Genomic DNA, 17,268 nt, shown 5'->3' on the forward strand with positions numbered 1-17,268 from the left:
AAGGATGAGAATGATGATGGTCAGCATAAAGAGCAAGATATTGATGGGATATTTGTGATGATAATCATCACAAATCGTTGTTTAATAATTAATATCGAGATCATCTTGATCTGGGAAAAAATTTCAAAATACCATTAGCTATTAAATGACTGATGCAGAAACTTTATTTGATGTACCTTAAATTCTCTCCTCCCTTGTCTTAAACTCTCAGTTGCCTGTGCTGTTGACAGTGTATATCAATAGCAAAGCAATGCTATGCTTTGAGTTTGCTTTTTGTTTTGTGTACTCTTACTAAGAAACGTCTTTTCCACTCAGTGAACAGTTCTGCACTGTGTGACCTGCATGTTTTGCTTCTGCATCTACCATTGTAGCTTACATTATCTTGGCATATTTTTTACACTAACCTCTTGTTACTTTTTTGAACACTGAACACCTACTGTTTTTTCAATTTAAATGATTATTAAATAATTAAATTTCTGCTTATTCCCATATTAAATTGAAAACAGGTGCAGATAAAACTCTCAGGTACACTTGGATAGTGGGCGAGCTTCAATAGAAACAGGAGACACGCACAACTAAAATTTCATTGGCTAGATAAAATCAGCAAGGCATCTTGTGAAAATATCAAGCCTGCTTGGCAAGGACGGGACTCCTTCCAGATGCAGTTGGCATTCTCAGGACCAGTGGTTGTCGACCTTCTCACAACAGGGTGACAACAGTCCCTGGCAAAAATGTGTATTCTGACGGTGAATGGAACCAATCTGGAGCACAATGGGTACCAGTGCTGTCTATTATTGAGTACCCATCCTTAACCTGACGAGAATGCATAGGTCTATTTGTGCCCAATTCAGATCCGGTACACTGCCCCTGGCTGTGGAAATTGGACTTCCACTGTTATATGACTGATAAATGCAGGCTTTAGTATATTCTTACCAAGAAAGTGTTTCACTTAATTTTGGTTTTTCGAAGGCCTACTGACATTTGTGGTATGCTGCGTGAAACATGTATGAATATATGGATACACATTTACACTTTTTGTTTTGTTCCTGTCTATAGTGCAAGCAGTTGTCAGAGCATCTTGTATTGCAGTATTTCACCAATCATTTATTACACTTTCATTTTCATTCTTTCATTCACTATAGCAGCAAACACTGCTTTAATGAATTGCATCACCAAATCTCATTGAGGTCAATTAAGAATTTAAAAAGTCATTTGAATTTGTCGAAGTAATACTTTTATTTAAACCCACATATGACAAAACTTCAGAGTTTCAAAGAATCTACCTACTTCTCTTTTACAGTAGCTCTTCTTTAGTTCTTGTATGTGTGGCTGCTCTCATATTGCTTCTTGCTCTGCACCTCTTAGGTTACTGTTTCTTCCCACTCAAATATCCTCTCTAACTTTCACTAGATGCTGAGAGGGGTTTGACCACTCCCGTTATTCAGCACTCTGAAGAGCTGCCTATATATTGTTCTCAGTCTTCTGTGGCCATTTCTGCTGCCATGTTTACATTCATCCACCCACCTACTTGTTTGGACCTGTTAACTTTTTGAGTGGGCTTGTGTGTGAGTGTTTGTATATTTGCATATATATTTTTCTTTTATGAGTGGAATGTGTATGTGTTATTTGTGCCTACACATATGTGGAGACATCTTGAATTTTTTTGTGTTGCTGTGTTTGTATATCCTTCTTCCCACTACTTCTCACCCTACAGATTGCTTAGTAGTAATGTGTCAAGAAAAAAACTTCTGTATGAATGTTCCGTATATATGCTTTTCAAAGTTGTTACAAAGGTCACCTTTCTTTCAGTTTTCTTGTATTACTGCTGGAGCAGTGCAGCAGCCTATTTTATTGTAGATTTATGCACCCAAATATGCATTCAAATAACCTATTGACAGATGAAAAACACTGGAAAAAAAAAATCTTACAAAATAAGCTTTTTTTCCCCAATGCTATATTTCAGAGTAACAGCCTAATCGGTGTATTAATAATGAAGTAAGTGTGAGATGTGTTGTTCTCTGCTTGCAAATCTGAATTTTTATGTATTTAGTTTATTAACCTCTAGGACAAATTCAATTTTTTTTTTTTTTTTTTTTTTTGTAAAAGGGAATATAGCTTAAATTCACCTCACATACCCAACGTTAACATAGCCCAAAGTTGGGATCACCATTGCTTTTAAGCCATTAAAACACAATATAGGCCTTTCAGTATCTGGCAAGTGGCACTGTAATCACTCTGTTCCAATGGAGCTCAATGCTTCTGTCAAATAGTACTTCAGGGATTGCTTTGTAATTTCACAGTGATTGCTTCACATCACAGTCGGAAGGATTTTGCGATTACAGGCACCAGTAGAATAGCTTTGTGACTTGTCCCAGTTTCTAAATGTTATGTTGAGGGTAAAGAAAAAAAATGACTCACTCAATTATTATGATATTACAAACACATTAAAATGAGGCACTGTGTAATTACATGTTAAAACGTTTGGTTTTAATGTAATTATTGCCTTTTCTCCATAGGTGTTGGGTGATTAAATATAAATGATACCATTAAATATACAATGAATGGTCAAAAATGAAACAATATCAAATGCTTTGAGAAGTTGCAGGTCTTCATTGTGCCCATATTATGCAGAAGAATGATCGCTGTCCACACTTGTGTGTTGTGACTCTGTCCTAAGCAATAGGTTTGGATTCGTGCCCAGAACCGCTGCCTCCCAGTAACGGCCAAAAAGTGGGCGACCGTTACACTGTGGGTGACATGGTGGCCTTCCAGTGCGATCAAGGCTTCTCGTTACAGGTAGGTGAAAGCATACATTGCTAGTAAATGAGATATTCAGATCTTTTATAGTTGTAATAAATGAATCTTATGTACTTGCATGGAGCGACAATTTCAAGGGCATACCCCAAAAGCATGAGTTTGTCAAGGCAGCATCACTAAGTACTTTTTCTATGAAATTTGTGTGTATGTGAGTGGAAGAGTAAGTGCAGGAAAGAAATGTGTGTATGCACAAGCGGGGTAACAGTCCATGTGTTAATGCTTGCATCTTTATTTGTAAGTGTATGTGTGTGTACTTTGCTTGTGTGCTTGGAAGTTTGCACGTCTGTGTGCTATTACAAAGCAGCTTTAACTTCTTCCAATCCTCCCTGAGTAGATACTGTAGCTGTGGCGTTTTGAGCTGTAGAACTTTCCAAGGCCACAGCAGTGGATTGTGTTAACAGTCGCCTCACTAATCCCACACCGATTTTTCTTCCCGGGCTCGGGGATTCACTTCTCTTCACATTCTCTCTGGACCAACCAGGAACTTCTTTTCACACAGGCTCAGTGTCTGAACACCAGAAATAGACTGCATGCCATTGTGGAAACAATAGCACAAGACTTCTGAATATTTTGAGTTCAGGTATATGTGTTAGCGTGTGTGTGTGTGTGTGTGTGTGTGTGTGTGTGTGTGTGTGTGTGTGTGTGTGTGTGTGTGTGTGTGTGTGTGTGTGTGTGTGTGTGTGTGTGTGTGTGTGTGTGTGTACCCATGTTTGGTAGATGTCTTTTTTCAGGTTTGGCATTAGTGTAAATCTTTGCTAAAGAACATACATGCATGTATGCATTTTACAAGCATCTTGGCTGCAGAAAACTTTCAGACTGTACTGAAATTTTAATGGATTAAAACAATGTTATGAATATTTTACAGAGGATTAACCTGTAATATCCATCACCTTTTAGATTTTTTTTTTTTTTCTAACACAAAATGAGTCTGGAAGCAAGATGTTTGTCTGTTCTTAATCTCTTAGGCTGTAGCACATCTGTCTATAGTCAGACCCCAGGTGGTACTCTTGCTGCCCATTTAGCAACAAGAGGTCCCGCTCCTACCTTTGATACCATCAAATATTTACACACAAGGCCTTGAGAGGAGGATTTTGAGAAATCCAAGAATGTGACTATTAACAAATTCCAAAGATCCAGAGGACAGACATCAAATCCGCTGAAAGCACCTGTCTGTGTGATTTCTTGGTGTTCATTTTCTTTAGTTTTTTTCATTGCACAGTATTTTGGAGGTAGTGAATATATTGTTTTTGTTTATTTTGAACAGGGTAATGCATATATTACCTGCATGCCTGGTCCTGTCAGAAGATGGAATTACCCTGTACCTTTGTGTTTAGGTAATGTATTATTTTATATGGTTTGACATGTCAGTGTACAAGGTTTCAATGAGGTTATATTCTACACAGTAAAAGCGTATTTGTCTCATCAAACACAGACTCTCACTTTTTTTCTTTTGCCATTCCCCTTCTTTCATTGACTTTTTAATTGTTCATCCTTTTTATATTTTTCCCATTCCAGTACTTTACTCATGCACAGCCACACAGTAGATCAAGTAGAGGATTTATTATTGTATTAGGGAAAGTAACAATTTCAATGTAAGATTGGGGAAGGAGGATGATGGGTGGGTATGGGCAGTTTGGGGAAGTGGATTATGAGTTTTATGCTTTCCCCTTCAGTTGAAAACCAATAAGGCTTTCTGTCATCTCAGTGTGTTGTTTAATTTCTGATACCCCTGATGAGTCTCTAGTTTCCCCTGATACTTCTTCTGGAGCTGATTGCTACAGTGATCGATTCCAGAGATTACTAAGGAGGCACTCCACTTTCTGTTTTGATACCTCACTGTTCTGTTGCCCCCAATTACAGATGTACTCAAACACATACACATACGGGTGAACACACCCCTACAGTACATATAAACACACAGAAAAATACACGCTTTTACATGCAAACACACACTCACTGTGCTCTTCATGTAAATTTTCTGTCCCTGTGGTTTTCACAGTACACTGCAGACATAAATCCCAGTTTTGCTGTTGACAGGACTGTTCTTGGATTCGTGTTTTCGCTCGTTAGCTCAACTCCTCACTTGTCTGCAGTGCATATGCTGATCCCAACACCCCAGGATCCGTATTCACTTTGTTGCTTATAAACTCACATGAAAGTGGTTGCATGCCCCTGCATAAACAGTATAACATCCTCGTAAGTGTGTCTCCTCTCCTCTTCACTTTCATTTCATACACAAACAGGTCAAACAGGTTTCCCCCATCAGGAAATTAAATCCCAGGATAGTTTTTGCCTCATTCTGGCCTTGTTTGATAGTCCCCGAAGAAATGGCGGCAATACCTCTTGTGTTTGAGATCATTTGCCACATAAATGGGCCTGTTGACGTTGTGATGGGAAAAAGAGGAACGATTCAGCAACAAGTTTACATTTATTCCTCTGGTGACTGTAACTGTATTACACCTGTGTGTTAATGTAAGACTAGGGGCATGTGCCACAGGAGAGGGAGATGAGCATAAATTTCACTGCAGGATGAAGTGCTCTCTAATGCACAGTCAAAGAGGAGAGGTGGGGTGTTGCAGGAGAGGGTGAAGAACTCACTGCCACTGCTGAGCACAACTGTGGTGCTGTACAGAGTATTTACTCCCTTATTTATTTTAATTTAAAGCACAACCAAACAAGGAATGTGCCTCAGTCTGTTATCTGTTCACAAATGCCCTTATGGAGCATAATCCACACAGTCAAGCAGAGATGTACAAGCACAAGTCACACACATGCTGAAACACAGAGACACGAGCACCCCCAACCCACTCACAAGTTCATAAAGCACACGTACAGCACTTCATTTTCTCTCGCCCACCAAACTGCCCCTCTTACAGTCTGCTAACGTATAAACACACGAGCACATAAAACACATACTAATGAGCGCATGTGGTAATTACACATAAACAGGACCACCATTCTTTCTCTTTTCTGTACCCAGCCATAATCATGTACTGTAACACACACAAAGACACAGTGCTGTTTGCCTTCCCTGCATATTCACTCCCTTGGTTACTGTATTTCTTTATTTTCCCATTGAGCCGTTCTGTGGAGAAGTGACATGTTGTTTCTCCTTGGTTGGTCTCCCTCAGCTCAGTGTGGCGGGTCTATGACAGACTTCAGCGGCGTCATCCTCAGCCCAGGCTTCCCGGGGAATTACCAGAGTAGCCTGGACTGCAGCTGGAGAGTTCAGCTCCCTATTGGCTTTGGTCTGTCATCCCTCCTCTGCCTTTTCCTTTCTTCTTCTCCTCTCCTCTCTCTTTTTCTTTTATATACTGCTAGTTCTCATGTCTTCTGTGCTGCTTTCTTCTGCATTGTTCTGTTTACTCCTCCCCCCTCTGCTCCGCTCCCCTCCTCTCCTCATTGTGTTAGAAAATAACCTGCTAGTTTTATGTTATCTTTTAACATTGAATTTGAAGTAAAATCCTACTACAGTACTTGAAAGAAACATACACATTCACTCACTTTGACTTGATTCATATATTCTTGAAATGTTCCCCTGCATTAGCCCTTTCTCTGCTTTTTAGGGATCCATCTGCAGTTTCTGAACTTCTCAACAGAGCCTGTCCATGACTATCTGGAGGTGCGCAGCGGGAGTCTGGAGACAGGAACAGTGATTGATCGGTTCAGCGGCCCTGTGGTGCCAAACTCCCTCTTTAGCACCACCCATGAGACTACTCTGTTCTTCCACAGCGACTACTCCCAGAACAAACCAGGCTTCCACATTGTCTACCAGGGTGAGGAGGCGAGATTGGTCATCATGGCAAAGTTAAAATTGGGTGTTATAGTGGAAGCTAAAAAAGTGGAAGAAGATTGAAGAGTTTGCTAAAAGAACACTTAAAAGACCATCAGTCAGGTTAGATACAGACCAGGGACAGTGATTAGTCCTGCAAGGCGGACGCTTCCGCTGAGGATTTAAGATTACAAAAGGTTAAAGAATAAAATATAAAGAAGTCAATACTGACCTCTGTTGAGACATTCAATAGTGAAAACCTCGAACAGTAATGGTGCTGGCTTTGATAGTGAGGTATTTTTTGTATTAAAGCCAATGTGGAAATGAAATGTTAGTAATAGAGTGGTTACACTACATGACACTACATAAAATTTGATTTTTTTTGACAAAAACTTTTATTTTCAAAATATTGAAATAACCAAACTTATATATTTAATTTTATCAAGGTTTAGAACCAATAAAAGAGCATATACTGTACAGTGAATGTGCAACTTAAGTTAAATAATGGTGATCATCTGTTATCTGTTTACTACTGATGCAAGACTAGCAGCTCTTAGTAGCTCACAAGACAGGCTTTGGTTCTTTGAGGTCGTCATAGCTATTACAGTACATAGTGTTATAGTGGTAGTATCTTATTATTTGCTTTCTGGAGTCTGTGTTTCATAAACCTCCTCTACTGTGTATGGGTTTGCTTTTCCCCAGCATATGAGCTACAGAGGTGTCCGGACCCACGACCATTTCGTAACGGCATAGTGATTGGTCAGGACTACAGTGTGGGGATGACTATTTCCTTTGAGTGCCTGCTGGGTTACACTCTGCTTGGAGAGCCTTCTCTTACATGTCTGCACGGAGTCAGCAGAAATTGGAATCACCCAATACCTCGCTGTGAAGGTGACTGGCTAATGTGTTTTATGATCACAACAGGTGTTTTTCACGTGTAGCTCGTGCAAAAAAACTGTATCAGCAAATTATATTTATAGGTCATGAAATGCCCTTTTCTGTGATATTCCTCTATCACTGTTTCCTCAAACTGAGTGGAGAAAATATGTAAATGAATGTCCACAAATTTTTCAGAAAGTCAAACATACTACTATCTGAGAAATTTACTGAAGGGAAGATGGAAATGCTTTTCCATCACCGTTACCCACTAAAAATAAGGCCTTGGAAGTTATTTTGAATAGAAGAATATATTTTTTTCAGTCTGCTTGTAATCCTGTCCTTTATTTTGGCATATTGAAGCATCTGACTCACCTTTACCACCAACATAGCATCACTTTACTGAACTATAAACTGGTACAGGTCATTTAAAGATATATGGAGCATTTGCAAATCTATATTACAAAGTTGATTACGCACACTCTGTTGTAAATTTCAAAGAGGCTTCTCAGATGTATCTCAGGTATGATAAATTACATCTTTCCTCTCATCAATTAAGTGAAGCAGTAACATACTGTACTTTTGTCCTTCTGTTCACAACAGAGTTTGGTATTTGGGAGAGAAAAATAGTTTTGTTTTGCTCTGTAGACACCGTATTGTCCCTGTCAAGTATACAATTCTTTTTGATCCCGAGGGCAATGCTTTGGCTTTGACTCCCAGTTCAAAGTCAAATTTTAGCACTTTCCCTCTGAAGGGGTATGACGGGGAGAATTTTAGTGTCAGAACCACTCAGTGTCATCAAGCTCACAGCAACCAGTAACTATCCCCTGCAGTTGTATCTAACAGGTGCATCCCCCCCAGTATCTCACTGATAACCCAATAACACGCAATTATGGTTTCTTTTATCAACAGTTAGTGGTGATACAGCTATAAAAGTGAATTTTATGACTTGGGGTAAATCAAAGACGACTTTCTATTTTTATCCAGCCTCTCTGGCTTTCTTTCCTCCCTCCAGCTCTCTGTGGTGGGAATATAACATCCATGAATGGCACAATTTACTCTCCTGGACACCCAGCCGAGTATCCACATTTCCAGGACTGCATGTGGACTGTCAGAGTACCTCCTGGGTATGGCATCTCCATCAATTTCTCTGTTATAAATACAGAGCCAATCTACGATTACATCACTGTCTGGTAAGTTGTCATTTCTCTGTCAGTATGAAATAATTCATCAATCATCAGCTTATGGCACACATCGAACAGACAGAGCTGCCTACAGAGCTCCACTGACAATTGTTTGGAGGCAGTCCTTCTCAAGTAGAAGTGATATTTGTGGGATTTACAAACCAGGGATGTAGATTTTAAAAGTAACACTAAGCAGTGAGCCACAAAATGTGTCTATATCCTTGTTGAAGTTTCCACCAATTTGTTCTATATCTATAGCATTGCTAACAGAGCAGCTCCCAAAAGATTTGATAGGTGCAGTTAATTTCTTTAATTAAAGAACAATTGGAGAGTATATAAGATTTTGCAGCCTGTATTGAGTGAGTATTTCCCTTACTCGTTGTAGCAAACTCAAAAGCTTCACACAGTGGATTTAACAGTTGACAAAGTGTTAAGGCCATAAGCCAGTTGGTGGAGTTTTGACCACAGATTTTGATGTGATGCCCATATTAAAATCAAGATTCAATTGAATTGAATCAAGAGCCGTCTAGACATGTTGACCCGTGTCTGGATATTTGTGGATTTATTTTTCCCCTGACAATTTATTTCCTTACAGCCCCTTGCTAAAATAAAATAGATTGTGGTACGTGATGAAGTTAAAGAAACTGAAGTAAAGTCTGAGTCAATGTGTGTCCCTCTTCTCGTATTCGCCAAACTTATGGCAGACGTTTAACTCCAGATCCCCAGTGACTGCTACATAAAAAGACAGAAATGTGTACCAGAATGAAAACATCAGCTTGAGTTACTTTGGATGTTTGTTAGTGATGTAGAAACAATAGAAACCTTTTCTCTCTACAGAAAATGACACATCAAGTAAACTATACTACCTGCTTCCTATCACTCCAGCAGATCTCTCTCTCTCTCTCTCTCTCTCTCTCTCTCTCTCTCTCTGTCTCTTCTTCTCCCGCTACCTTAATGTAGCCTCTCTATAGTATAGTAAGCCTCAGGCAGTCATGGATAGCTGCCCTCATGGGTGATAGAGGAGGGAAATGCCTTCCAGCATCTGGGGCTAAAAATCATAATACAGGAGGAGGGAGCTACTGACATTACTGTTTGCAAATGAAATAGCACATAAACAATCAGTCCCCTGATGGCAACATTTAATTTCGCTGCCTGACTGCCATCTCCAGTTTTGATGATCACTCTGAAATGAAGCTGCAATAAGACTTTTTTAATATATAAGATATTAAGGGTATGCACACATACAAAAAAGTATTTATTGTACATTCATTTGAACAGGCCTGGAGCTAACTGAAAATGCCAGTAATGAAATACTTTTCTCTTGGAAAAAAAAAAAAAAATTATACATAATAAAAAAGTACTGTCTTCTCACATGAATCTTTCTTTGTATCCACAGAGGGAAGTAACATTTGTATTGTCCCCCATGCTACGCACAAATTGTTATCCAACTTCTTTAGGCAACTTATTTCAGATACAGATCATGACAATGTTCTCACAAGGGTTTGAAAGTTCTCTCCTGCTCTCATTAGGGGAGGTGCTTCTGTGGTATGCAGTCGGCAGCTAATGCATGCCTCATAAATGGCTTCACCACTAATAACAGATTCTGTTATCACCCCACAGTCATCCACCCATCCACCCATCTTGGGGTGTAGGATATGGATAAAATGTTCATGCTTTTATGTTGCAGTAGTGATGCATGTCGTGATGTAAATTTGCTGGGGAAAAAAAAAAAATTTTGAAACTGTTTACTGTTTCATAACCATGTGGGAAAACATGGTTGCCTAATCCAGTGAGTAAAACAGCTGACAAATCAAGGTACCTCTTCACATAGATTAAAAAATCCTATAAGTCTAAATATTGCCATTAATTAGTCCTACTCACTGAATTGCAGCATTGCTCTCAATCACCCAACAGAGCTACAGATAATAATGAGGTTAGCTACCTCAGTAGAAACAGTATAGAAAATCTCAACAGGTTATTGCCTAAGCCCATTTTTAGCCAATTCCCTCCAGCTCCACCTAGGGGATCCTGAGATTCTACCCACTCCACCTGAAATACATAAGCATGTTCTGGGTCTGCTCTTGGGATCTCCTGCCAGTTGGATGTGCACCCCAGAGGCATCCTAATTAGATTTCTGTGCTACCTCAGCTATCTCTTTTCAGATATCTGGCTTCTCACTCTATGACCCCAACCCACACAGGCAGCTCATTTCAGCTCTTTGTTGCCATAAATCAAAAACTTCATCTTCAGGCTTAGTTCCATTTTCAACTTGACATTTTAGTACTATACCACTTGTCAATTTCATATTCATTGTATCCTCATTCAGGAACAAGGCCCATTGATACTTAAAGACTTTCACTTGGGACCACAGCCCAAACTGCCATAGGTGGATGCTGCCCAAGAGATCTGTCAAACACGACAGGCTGACAACATTCAGGGCAATCAGCAACTCAGAGCAATTCTCGTCCACCACTGGCAAAATGCCAGTTACTATTTCAATGACTGTTACTGCACTAACAGTATCTGTTTTGTAATTTAAATGTGCCTGAAGGAGTTGGTAGACTTGTTTCCATCACTTGAAACATATTACCATTGTCACGTCTTTGCCACATTTTTATTGTTCTTTGACATTTAGTGTAAATCATGTTTGATATTTGAGTGTAGACATGTCATTGAACTGGAGATACAGTAAGCTGTCAATTGATGTACTTACAGCAATTTAGATGTGGGTTTATACTCCCATAGACATATCCACCCTTCACAAATAACAGCCTACTCTCCCTGCTCTCCATTAAGGGTGAAAATCAAAAAGGTCATTACGATTCAATTAAATTTTGATTCCCAGGGCTACAGTTCCTTATACTTAATGGTTTTCAGTTGAGTGCTTTAGGATTTTGTGATAACAATCCATACATTTTTCTGAATGTAACAAATGCTTTTGTCCTTCCAGGGTTATGGGAGCTGAAGCCTCGTAATAACCATACAGCTTCATTATGTACATACATGTACAGAATGGTAACAGTCTCAATTAAATTTAAAGGACTGTTTTACAAGAAAAAAAAAAGCTGCAGAATTCTGCATCACTGACTTTTTCATAAATGTATGTATGTGTTTATTTATTTATTTATTGCCAAAACTTTATTCCCCATCAATATGTAATATAGCTGGAGGGGGCAAAAGTTTCAGCACTACATGCTTTGTAAGTTAAAATATACTCAACCTCTACTTTGACACTGTTGATTAATGTGAAACTTTTTCTCAGATCATCAGAATGACTGTTAGGTCCACAAGACTGCTTTGGGATAACTAGACCTGCTCTTTGATCCAAGCAAGTTGTTACTGGTATTTATTCATAAATCATTTGCTCTCTCTCTCTTGCTCTCTGTCCTCCTCCCCCCTTTACTCTTTCAATTTCTCCTTCTCCCTCTCCCCTCACATCCCCTACTTTCTCTGCCTCTCCGCCTCTCTGTATCAGGGATGGACCGGACCAAGCGTCACCTCAAATCGGTCAGTTCAGTGGCAACTCTGTACAGGAGGGCGTGTCCACCACCGCCAATCAGATCCTCATCAAGTTCCACAGTGACTTTAGCACCAGTGGCTTCTTTGTACTGCATTATTACGGTAACCTCCTTTTTGATACCAGCTAAGTAAAGACCTTGTGCCACACTATTGTAATGATCTGTTCTCCACATTGCAGGGACCCTGCTAGAGTAATTAAGATTACAAAAGAACAGAAAGAGATTGTCCCCGTGTTTCCATTTTGGAACACCTTTAATATTCTTTTTTTTATGAGCCATTATTTGGCCTTTCTTATTTTGCTACATGGTAATGCCTCCAGTTCTGTGTAATGATAAATGATGAATGTCTTATTATGCCTATTTTTCAGCTGCACTATTAAAATGCCCCTTTGAAAAGCAGTTGATTAATAATAAAATGTCCCCCATCTCGGCTAAATTAGTTATTGGTTTTTGATGATCATGAACAGTGATAGGTGGCAATTTATGATCTAATCAAGTTTCAGTATGATGGGTGGGTAAGAATGTACTGTAGTTGAATAGAAAATACATACACACACATTCTGTTTCTCTCTCTCTCTTACTTGAGTGCACATATACACTATTGCAGATTTCAGTATTTGTCCTGTCCCCAACAGCATACCAGCTGAGAACATGTCAGCCACCCCCCCCTGTCGCCAACGCAACTATTCTAACTGATGATGACGAGTTTGAAATAGGTTTGTCTTATTTATTTTTTGCTTGTTTACTGGGCACGGACAACATATAATAAAATTAATTTGCACCAGACACATGGTAATTTGCTTGGACAGCCCTGGACATAGGGAAAAAGTAGTACTAGACAAATTAAAAGCTTTTGGTCATTAATTAATTGGTCAGTTGACTCCATTATTTTATTTGTTGAAAGCATTGTTTGTATGTTTATATCTTTGTTGTTAGTATTTATTTTCTTACATTTTTTGTGAATGTACTAATCCGTCTGTCCATTTCACAATTTGAAACAGCTTTGTCTGTATTACATTTTCTTAACATACATTTTTTTTCCAACTTTTCCTATCTCATTCCACCTGCAATGTGGTCTTTATATCTCTTTATCTTTTCTTTCCCTTCTTGTGTTTCTTTTCTTCCTTTTGAGTGTTTTCCATGTATTCGTTCTTTGTGCAATAAAATATTAGTTCGAGGGCAGTGCTAATTTACTCTCCATATAAGCTGTTTGTATTTTCAGTGTTCAAAAGTGATTAACAAAATGAAGTGGAACTTGTGGCTAGTGGCTGTCGTACTTTGTGTCTTTGAAATTGAGTATAATTTCTTTTTCAAATGTGTGTGTGTGTGTGTGTGTGTGATTTTGCGTGTATGCGTGTGTATGTGTATGTTTGTGTGCAAGTTTGCCGCTCTGTAGTGTAATGAAGTGCCTTCAGTACTCCAGCAAGGGGATGTCAATCTTCATTAGAAAATGTGTTGCTGATTACTGTTTCAAGTGCTTGTTCCAAGGAAGCTTTTACTAACATAGCTGTGTGTGTGTGTGTGTGTGTGTGTGTGTGTGTGTGGGTGTGTGTGTGTGTGTGTGTGTGTGGGTGGGTGTAAATGACCTCACAGGGGACATTATTCGGTACTCGTGCCTGCCAGGCTTCACCTTGGTGGGCAGTGAGATTCTGACCTGTCGCCTTGGAGAGAGGCTACAGATGGATGGACCCCCACCAGTCTGTCAAGGTGGGTTTCATTCAGTGTGTGAGTTTGAGTCTATGGATTTTTTTTTTTTAATGTTTTTGTGAGGATTTATAAATATACTTGTTTGCATGTGTAAGTATTCCTCTCAGTGTGTGTTCAAATGTTTTTGTTTACACAAGCAGCCACATTTATGTGTTTGTGTATTCATGTTCAGTTATGTGTACCTATGTGTGTGTGTGTGTCCTTAACACTACTCTGCTAAGGTTGGTTGCAGTCGGCAGCACTTACTGTTGATGCATCATTTAACAGACTGCCAGCAGGGCCCCTTCTTCCCGGTAGCATCTCCATTCTAATTTATCAAAACTCACAGAGTCGGAATGCTACTGACCCAAGATCATAGACCTGTGCTCCCTTAGAACCAACACTTGACTGTGAAGGATCAGTGTGAAACAAATAACAGATCAGCAGGTTTCATAGACAAGTGTTTTTTGTAGTGTAACAAGGTAGATGGTGGGCAGTCATAGCAGTTTTTTTCCATAGAAAGTAATGGGAACTATTTTACCCCATAATTCTGCTCAAATGGTCCCAAGTCTTCCTACCATGTTTTTTGAGAACATGGATTTTCAAACAAGAAGAAAAGGAAAATAATTGTCTGTGTTGTCTACATCAGAGGTTTTGTTAAGACCAAAAAACGAATGCCAATCAGCCAGCCTGTCGTGCCAATTCATCTTTCCCACAGACAACGGAGCGCTCTGAAACCCTCTATTCCCTATGGATAGACATCTTTTGAAGTACCCTGAAGTCCTTTCTCTAGTGATATTGAGTTGATGAGCATTTCTGTCTTTTTATCTCTAGAAACAATGAGTAATCGCATTGGACTGGTGATCAAGGCATGACAGATACTCAACAAACCCAGAGCCTGCATTCATAAAGAATCTTAGAATAAGACTAGTGATTTGGAACCTATCCGCTCTACCCTGGCTGTTATTATTGGAATTCTGACTTGATACCTTGGTTCTCCCCCTGGAGCGATTTTGCAGCTGACATTGTTTTGCTCTTACATGTAAGAAATTGGCTTATTTAACTTTAGTATATGGAAAGTGTCTCAAATAAAGCAACACATAGTAATGGCAAAGCTCAAGTCAAGTGACCTTGCCAGTGATCCATTTCCTGAAAGATGCTCATGTTCTAATACTTCATTCATAAATGCTACATGCAGCACTGCCAGTGATTACCTCTATTAGTGTATGCACAAAGGTCAAAGATACCAAAAGCATCGCTGTGTGTGTGTGTGTGTGTGTGTGTGTGTTAGTGTGTGTGAGCCCTACTTGTGCTGAATTGGGCTCACCTAGCATTTTCCAAACTTAAAAATTTATAAAACAACAAGGAATATAAAGTCCTGCAGCATTTTATTAGCTTGTTAGATATTGCAGAGTAAAGAGAGATAGATAACAAAGGAGAGAAAAATTGCATTGCTTACTGCATCATAATGGTCTGGCATACAGATGTACTATCATCCTGACATGAATGGAACTGTAGTAATATCCTTTCCGATGCTTAATTCCATTCTTTGTTTTAAAATAAACCAAATTAGCTGATCAGCAACAATAGGAGCAGTTTGGAATAATTTTGTATGTTTTGTGCCAAGCGAGGGCAGTCAGTCACTGGAGAGTTGTGGAAGATATTTCAACTCTCTGGTTATGTTGGTCTTGCCAGCTCAGTTTCTCACGTGTTACTGACTACACAGAGCTTTGCCAAGACCAGCTAGCTCTTACTAGCTAAAACACACATACTGTACTTGAAATGATTTCACAGGCTTTAATGAGAACGACTAAATTAACATGCCAAATCCAGATGGGCAAAGCATGTTGGGACTTTTCTGGTGGAAAACAATATTGTTCTTTAGTTGATCTCATTGTGCTAGGCACTCAGTCATAAACAAGCATTTGAGATGTTTTAAACTATTTTTAATGTCGGACAGCACAGGTTCTTATATATCATAGTAAATTGTGATTTACACTGTCAAGGCAACGAGTCCTCTTTGTCAGGTCATACTAAATTGATAACTAAGACAATGAAATGTGCATTAAAAAAAACAAACATAGTAAATCTAATAAAGAAGTTGCGCTTCCATACCAAAAATGAGCAAGGACTCGGGAAAAATAATGAAAATTCTCACACTGAAATGGGTATTGTCTGTAATACTTGAAGTATCAAATACTTAAATGGTTCAACACAATGTGTCTGATGATTAGCCATCATATACCGCATATCTTGATTAAACTGCTCCTTAAAACCTGCCTTGAGTGTTAAATTGGCCTAATTAGGACTATTTTAATACATATTAATTAATAATTTGTTGTCTGACATTTTCATGGATCACCTCATTATTGTAGTCAAGAATTCATTACATTTTCTTATGTCAGATTTGTTATGTCTTGTGCCACCTGTAGCAAGAAAGCAATTGCTCTCCTTGGAACATGTAAAATTGAACTTAATTTGAGTTGACCTGCCATTCACGTCCAAGACATTGTTACTGTAAGCTTGTTAAGGGGCCATTCCCTGTTAGCAGCTTGTCGATAGGGGAGGAAAAATAATGTCTTCCCCGATTCCCTTTTGTTGGCTGTCAACCCTTCTGTTAATTGTCATTTTAGGCTTATAGGACACTGAAATGTCCTTGCATGGCTTTGCAATTTCACCCCTAAATACCTCAAGATATTTCCCCAGGCTCTCTCTTTAAGAAAGCCTATGAGAAAGGTTATGCAGTAGCTTTGATCAAGGATAGAGCCACAATTGAGTTGACTGCTGTGTTTGCTTGGTAAACCATCTGCCACACTGAGGTTGAGTCAAACCCATTAAATGTTATCATATTGCTCCCCATCTTCACATGCCCAGTTATTTTCATATATGTCTTTCAGAAAATCTAATGAAAAACAATTTCTGCTCCAACTTTATCTCGACTATATTTATTTCTCTGTTGCCAACAATATCTAACAGTCATTGTCATGATATTGTCATTTCATAGGCACAGTGTGCTGAATTAAAAAATAAACAATTGGTGGTTTGCACAAGGAATTTCCAATGCACGTATTGCAGTGTTTGCAGGATGTAACAAAAGCCAATACCATTTTTTTTTAAACAAATCATGTTGGAATGTGTGCAATTTTATCAAATAACGGCAAATACTATATGTAAGGGGTCTTGAGACACAGTGCAAGATATCACTATAATTTCAGTAGTTACCTCAATGTAACGCACTGGCTATGGATAGTTGGTCAATATACTAATTCACATTATAATGCTGATTCCCTTGAAATTAGATGTCTTCTATTTACAAGATCAAATGAAATTAGAAATACCAGTAGACTATATTTTGTAATGTTTACCAGATTTCTTTTTTAAATGTGATTTATCTGCCTTTAATTTGAGCTATAGT

At 38.8% G+C, this 17,268-nt stretch overlaps 1 protein-coding gene across 5 annotated transcripts in view; it reads left to right on the forward strand.

Annotated features, from left to right (window-relative positions):
- LOC120784015 (CUB and sushi domain-containing protein 3-like) overlaps positions 1–17,268 on the forward strand; it is a 160,438-nt gene that overhangs the window by 83,711 nt on the left and 59,459 nt on the right. For 4 of the 5 annotated variants that reach the window (XM_040117423.1, XM_040117425.1, XM_040117424.1 and 1 more), the window contains exons 34-42: positions 2,678–2,796; positions 4,082–4,151; positions 5,949–6,065; positions 6,384–6,593; positions 7,292–7,480; positions 8,481–8,658; positions 12,125–12,270; positions 12,803–12,883; positions 13,761–13,874. In XM_040117423.1, the coding sequence (XP_039973357.1) occupies positions 2,678–2,796; positions 4,082–4,151; positions 5,949–6,065; positions 6,384–6,593; positions 7,292–7,480; positions 8,481–8,658; positions 12,125–12,270; positions 12,803–12,883; positions 13,761–13,874 (1,224 nt within the window). The remainder of the gene's footprint in view (positions 1–2,677; positions 2,797–4,081; positions 4,152–5,948; positions 6,066–6,383; positions 6,594–7,291; positions 7,481–8,480; positions 8,659–12,124; positions 12,271–12,802; positions 12,884–13,760; positions 13,875–17,268) is intronic. The other variant, XM_040117427.1, reaches the window with a different exon arrangement.

The sequence above is a fragment of the Xiphias gladius genome, chromosome 22 (genome assembly GCF_016859285.1).
Source record: "Xiphias gladius isolate SHS-SW01 ecotype Sanya breed wild chromosome 22, ASM1685928v1, whole genome shotgun sequence".
NCBI classification, from domain to species: Eukaryota; Metazoa; Chordata; class Actinopteri; order Istiophoriformes; family Xiphiidae; genus Xiphias; species Xiphias gladius.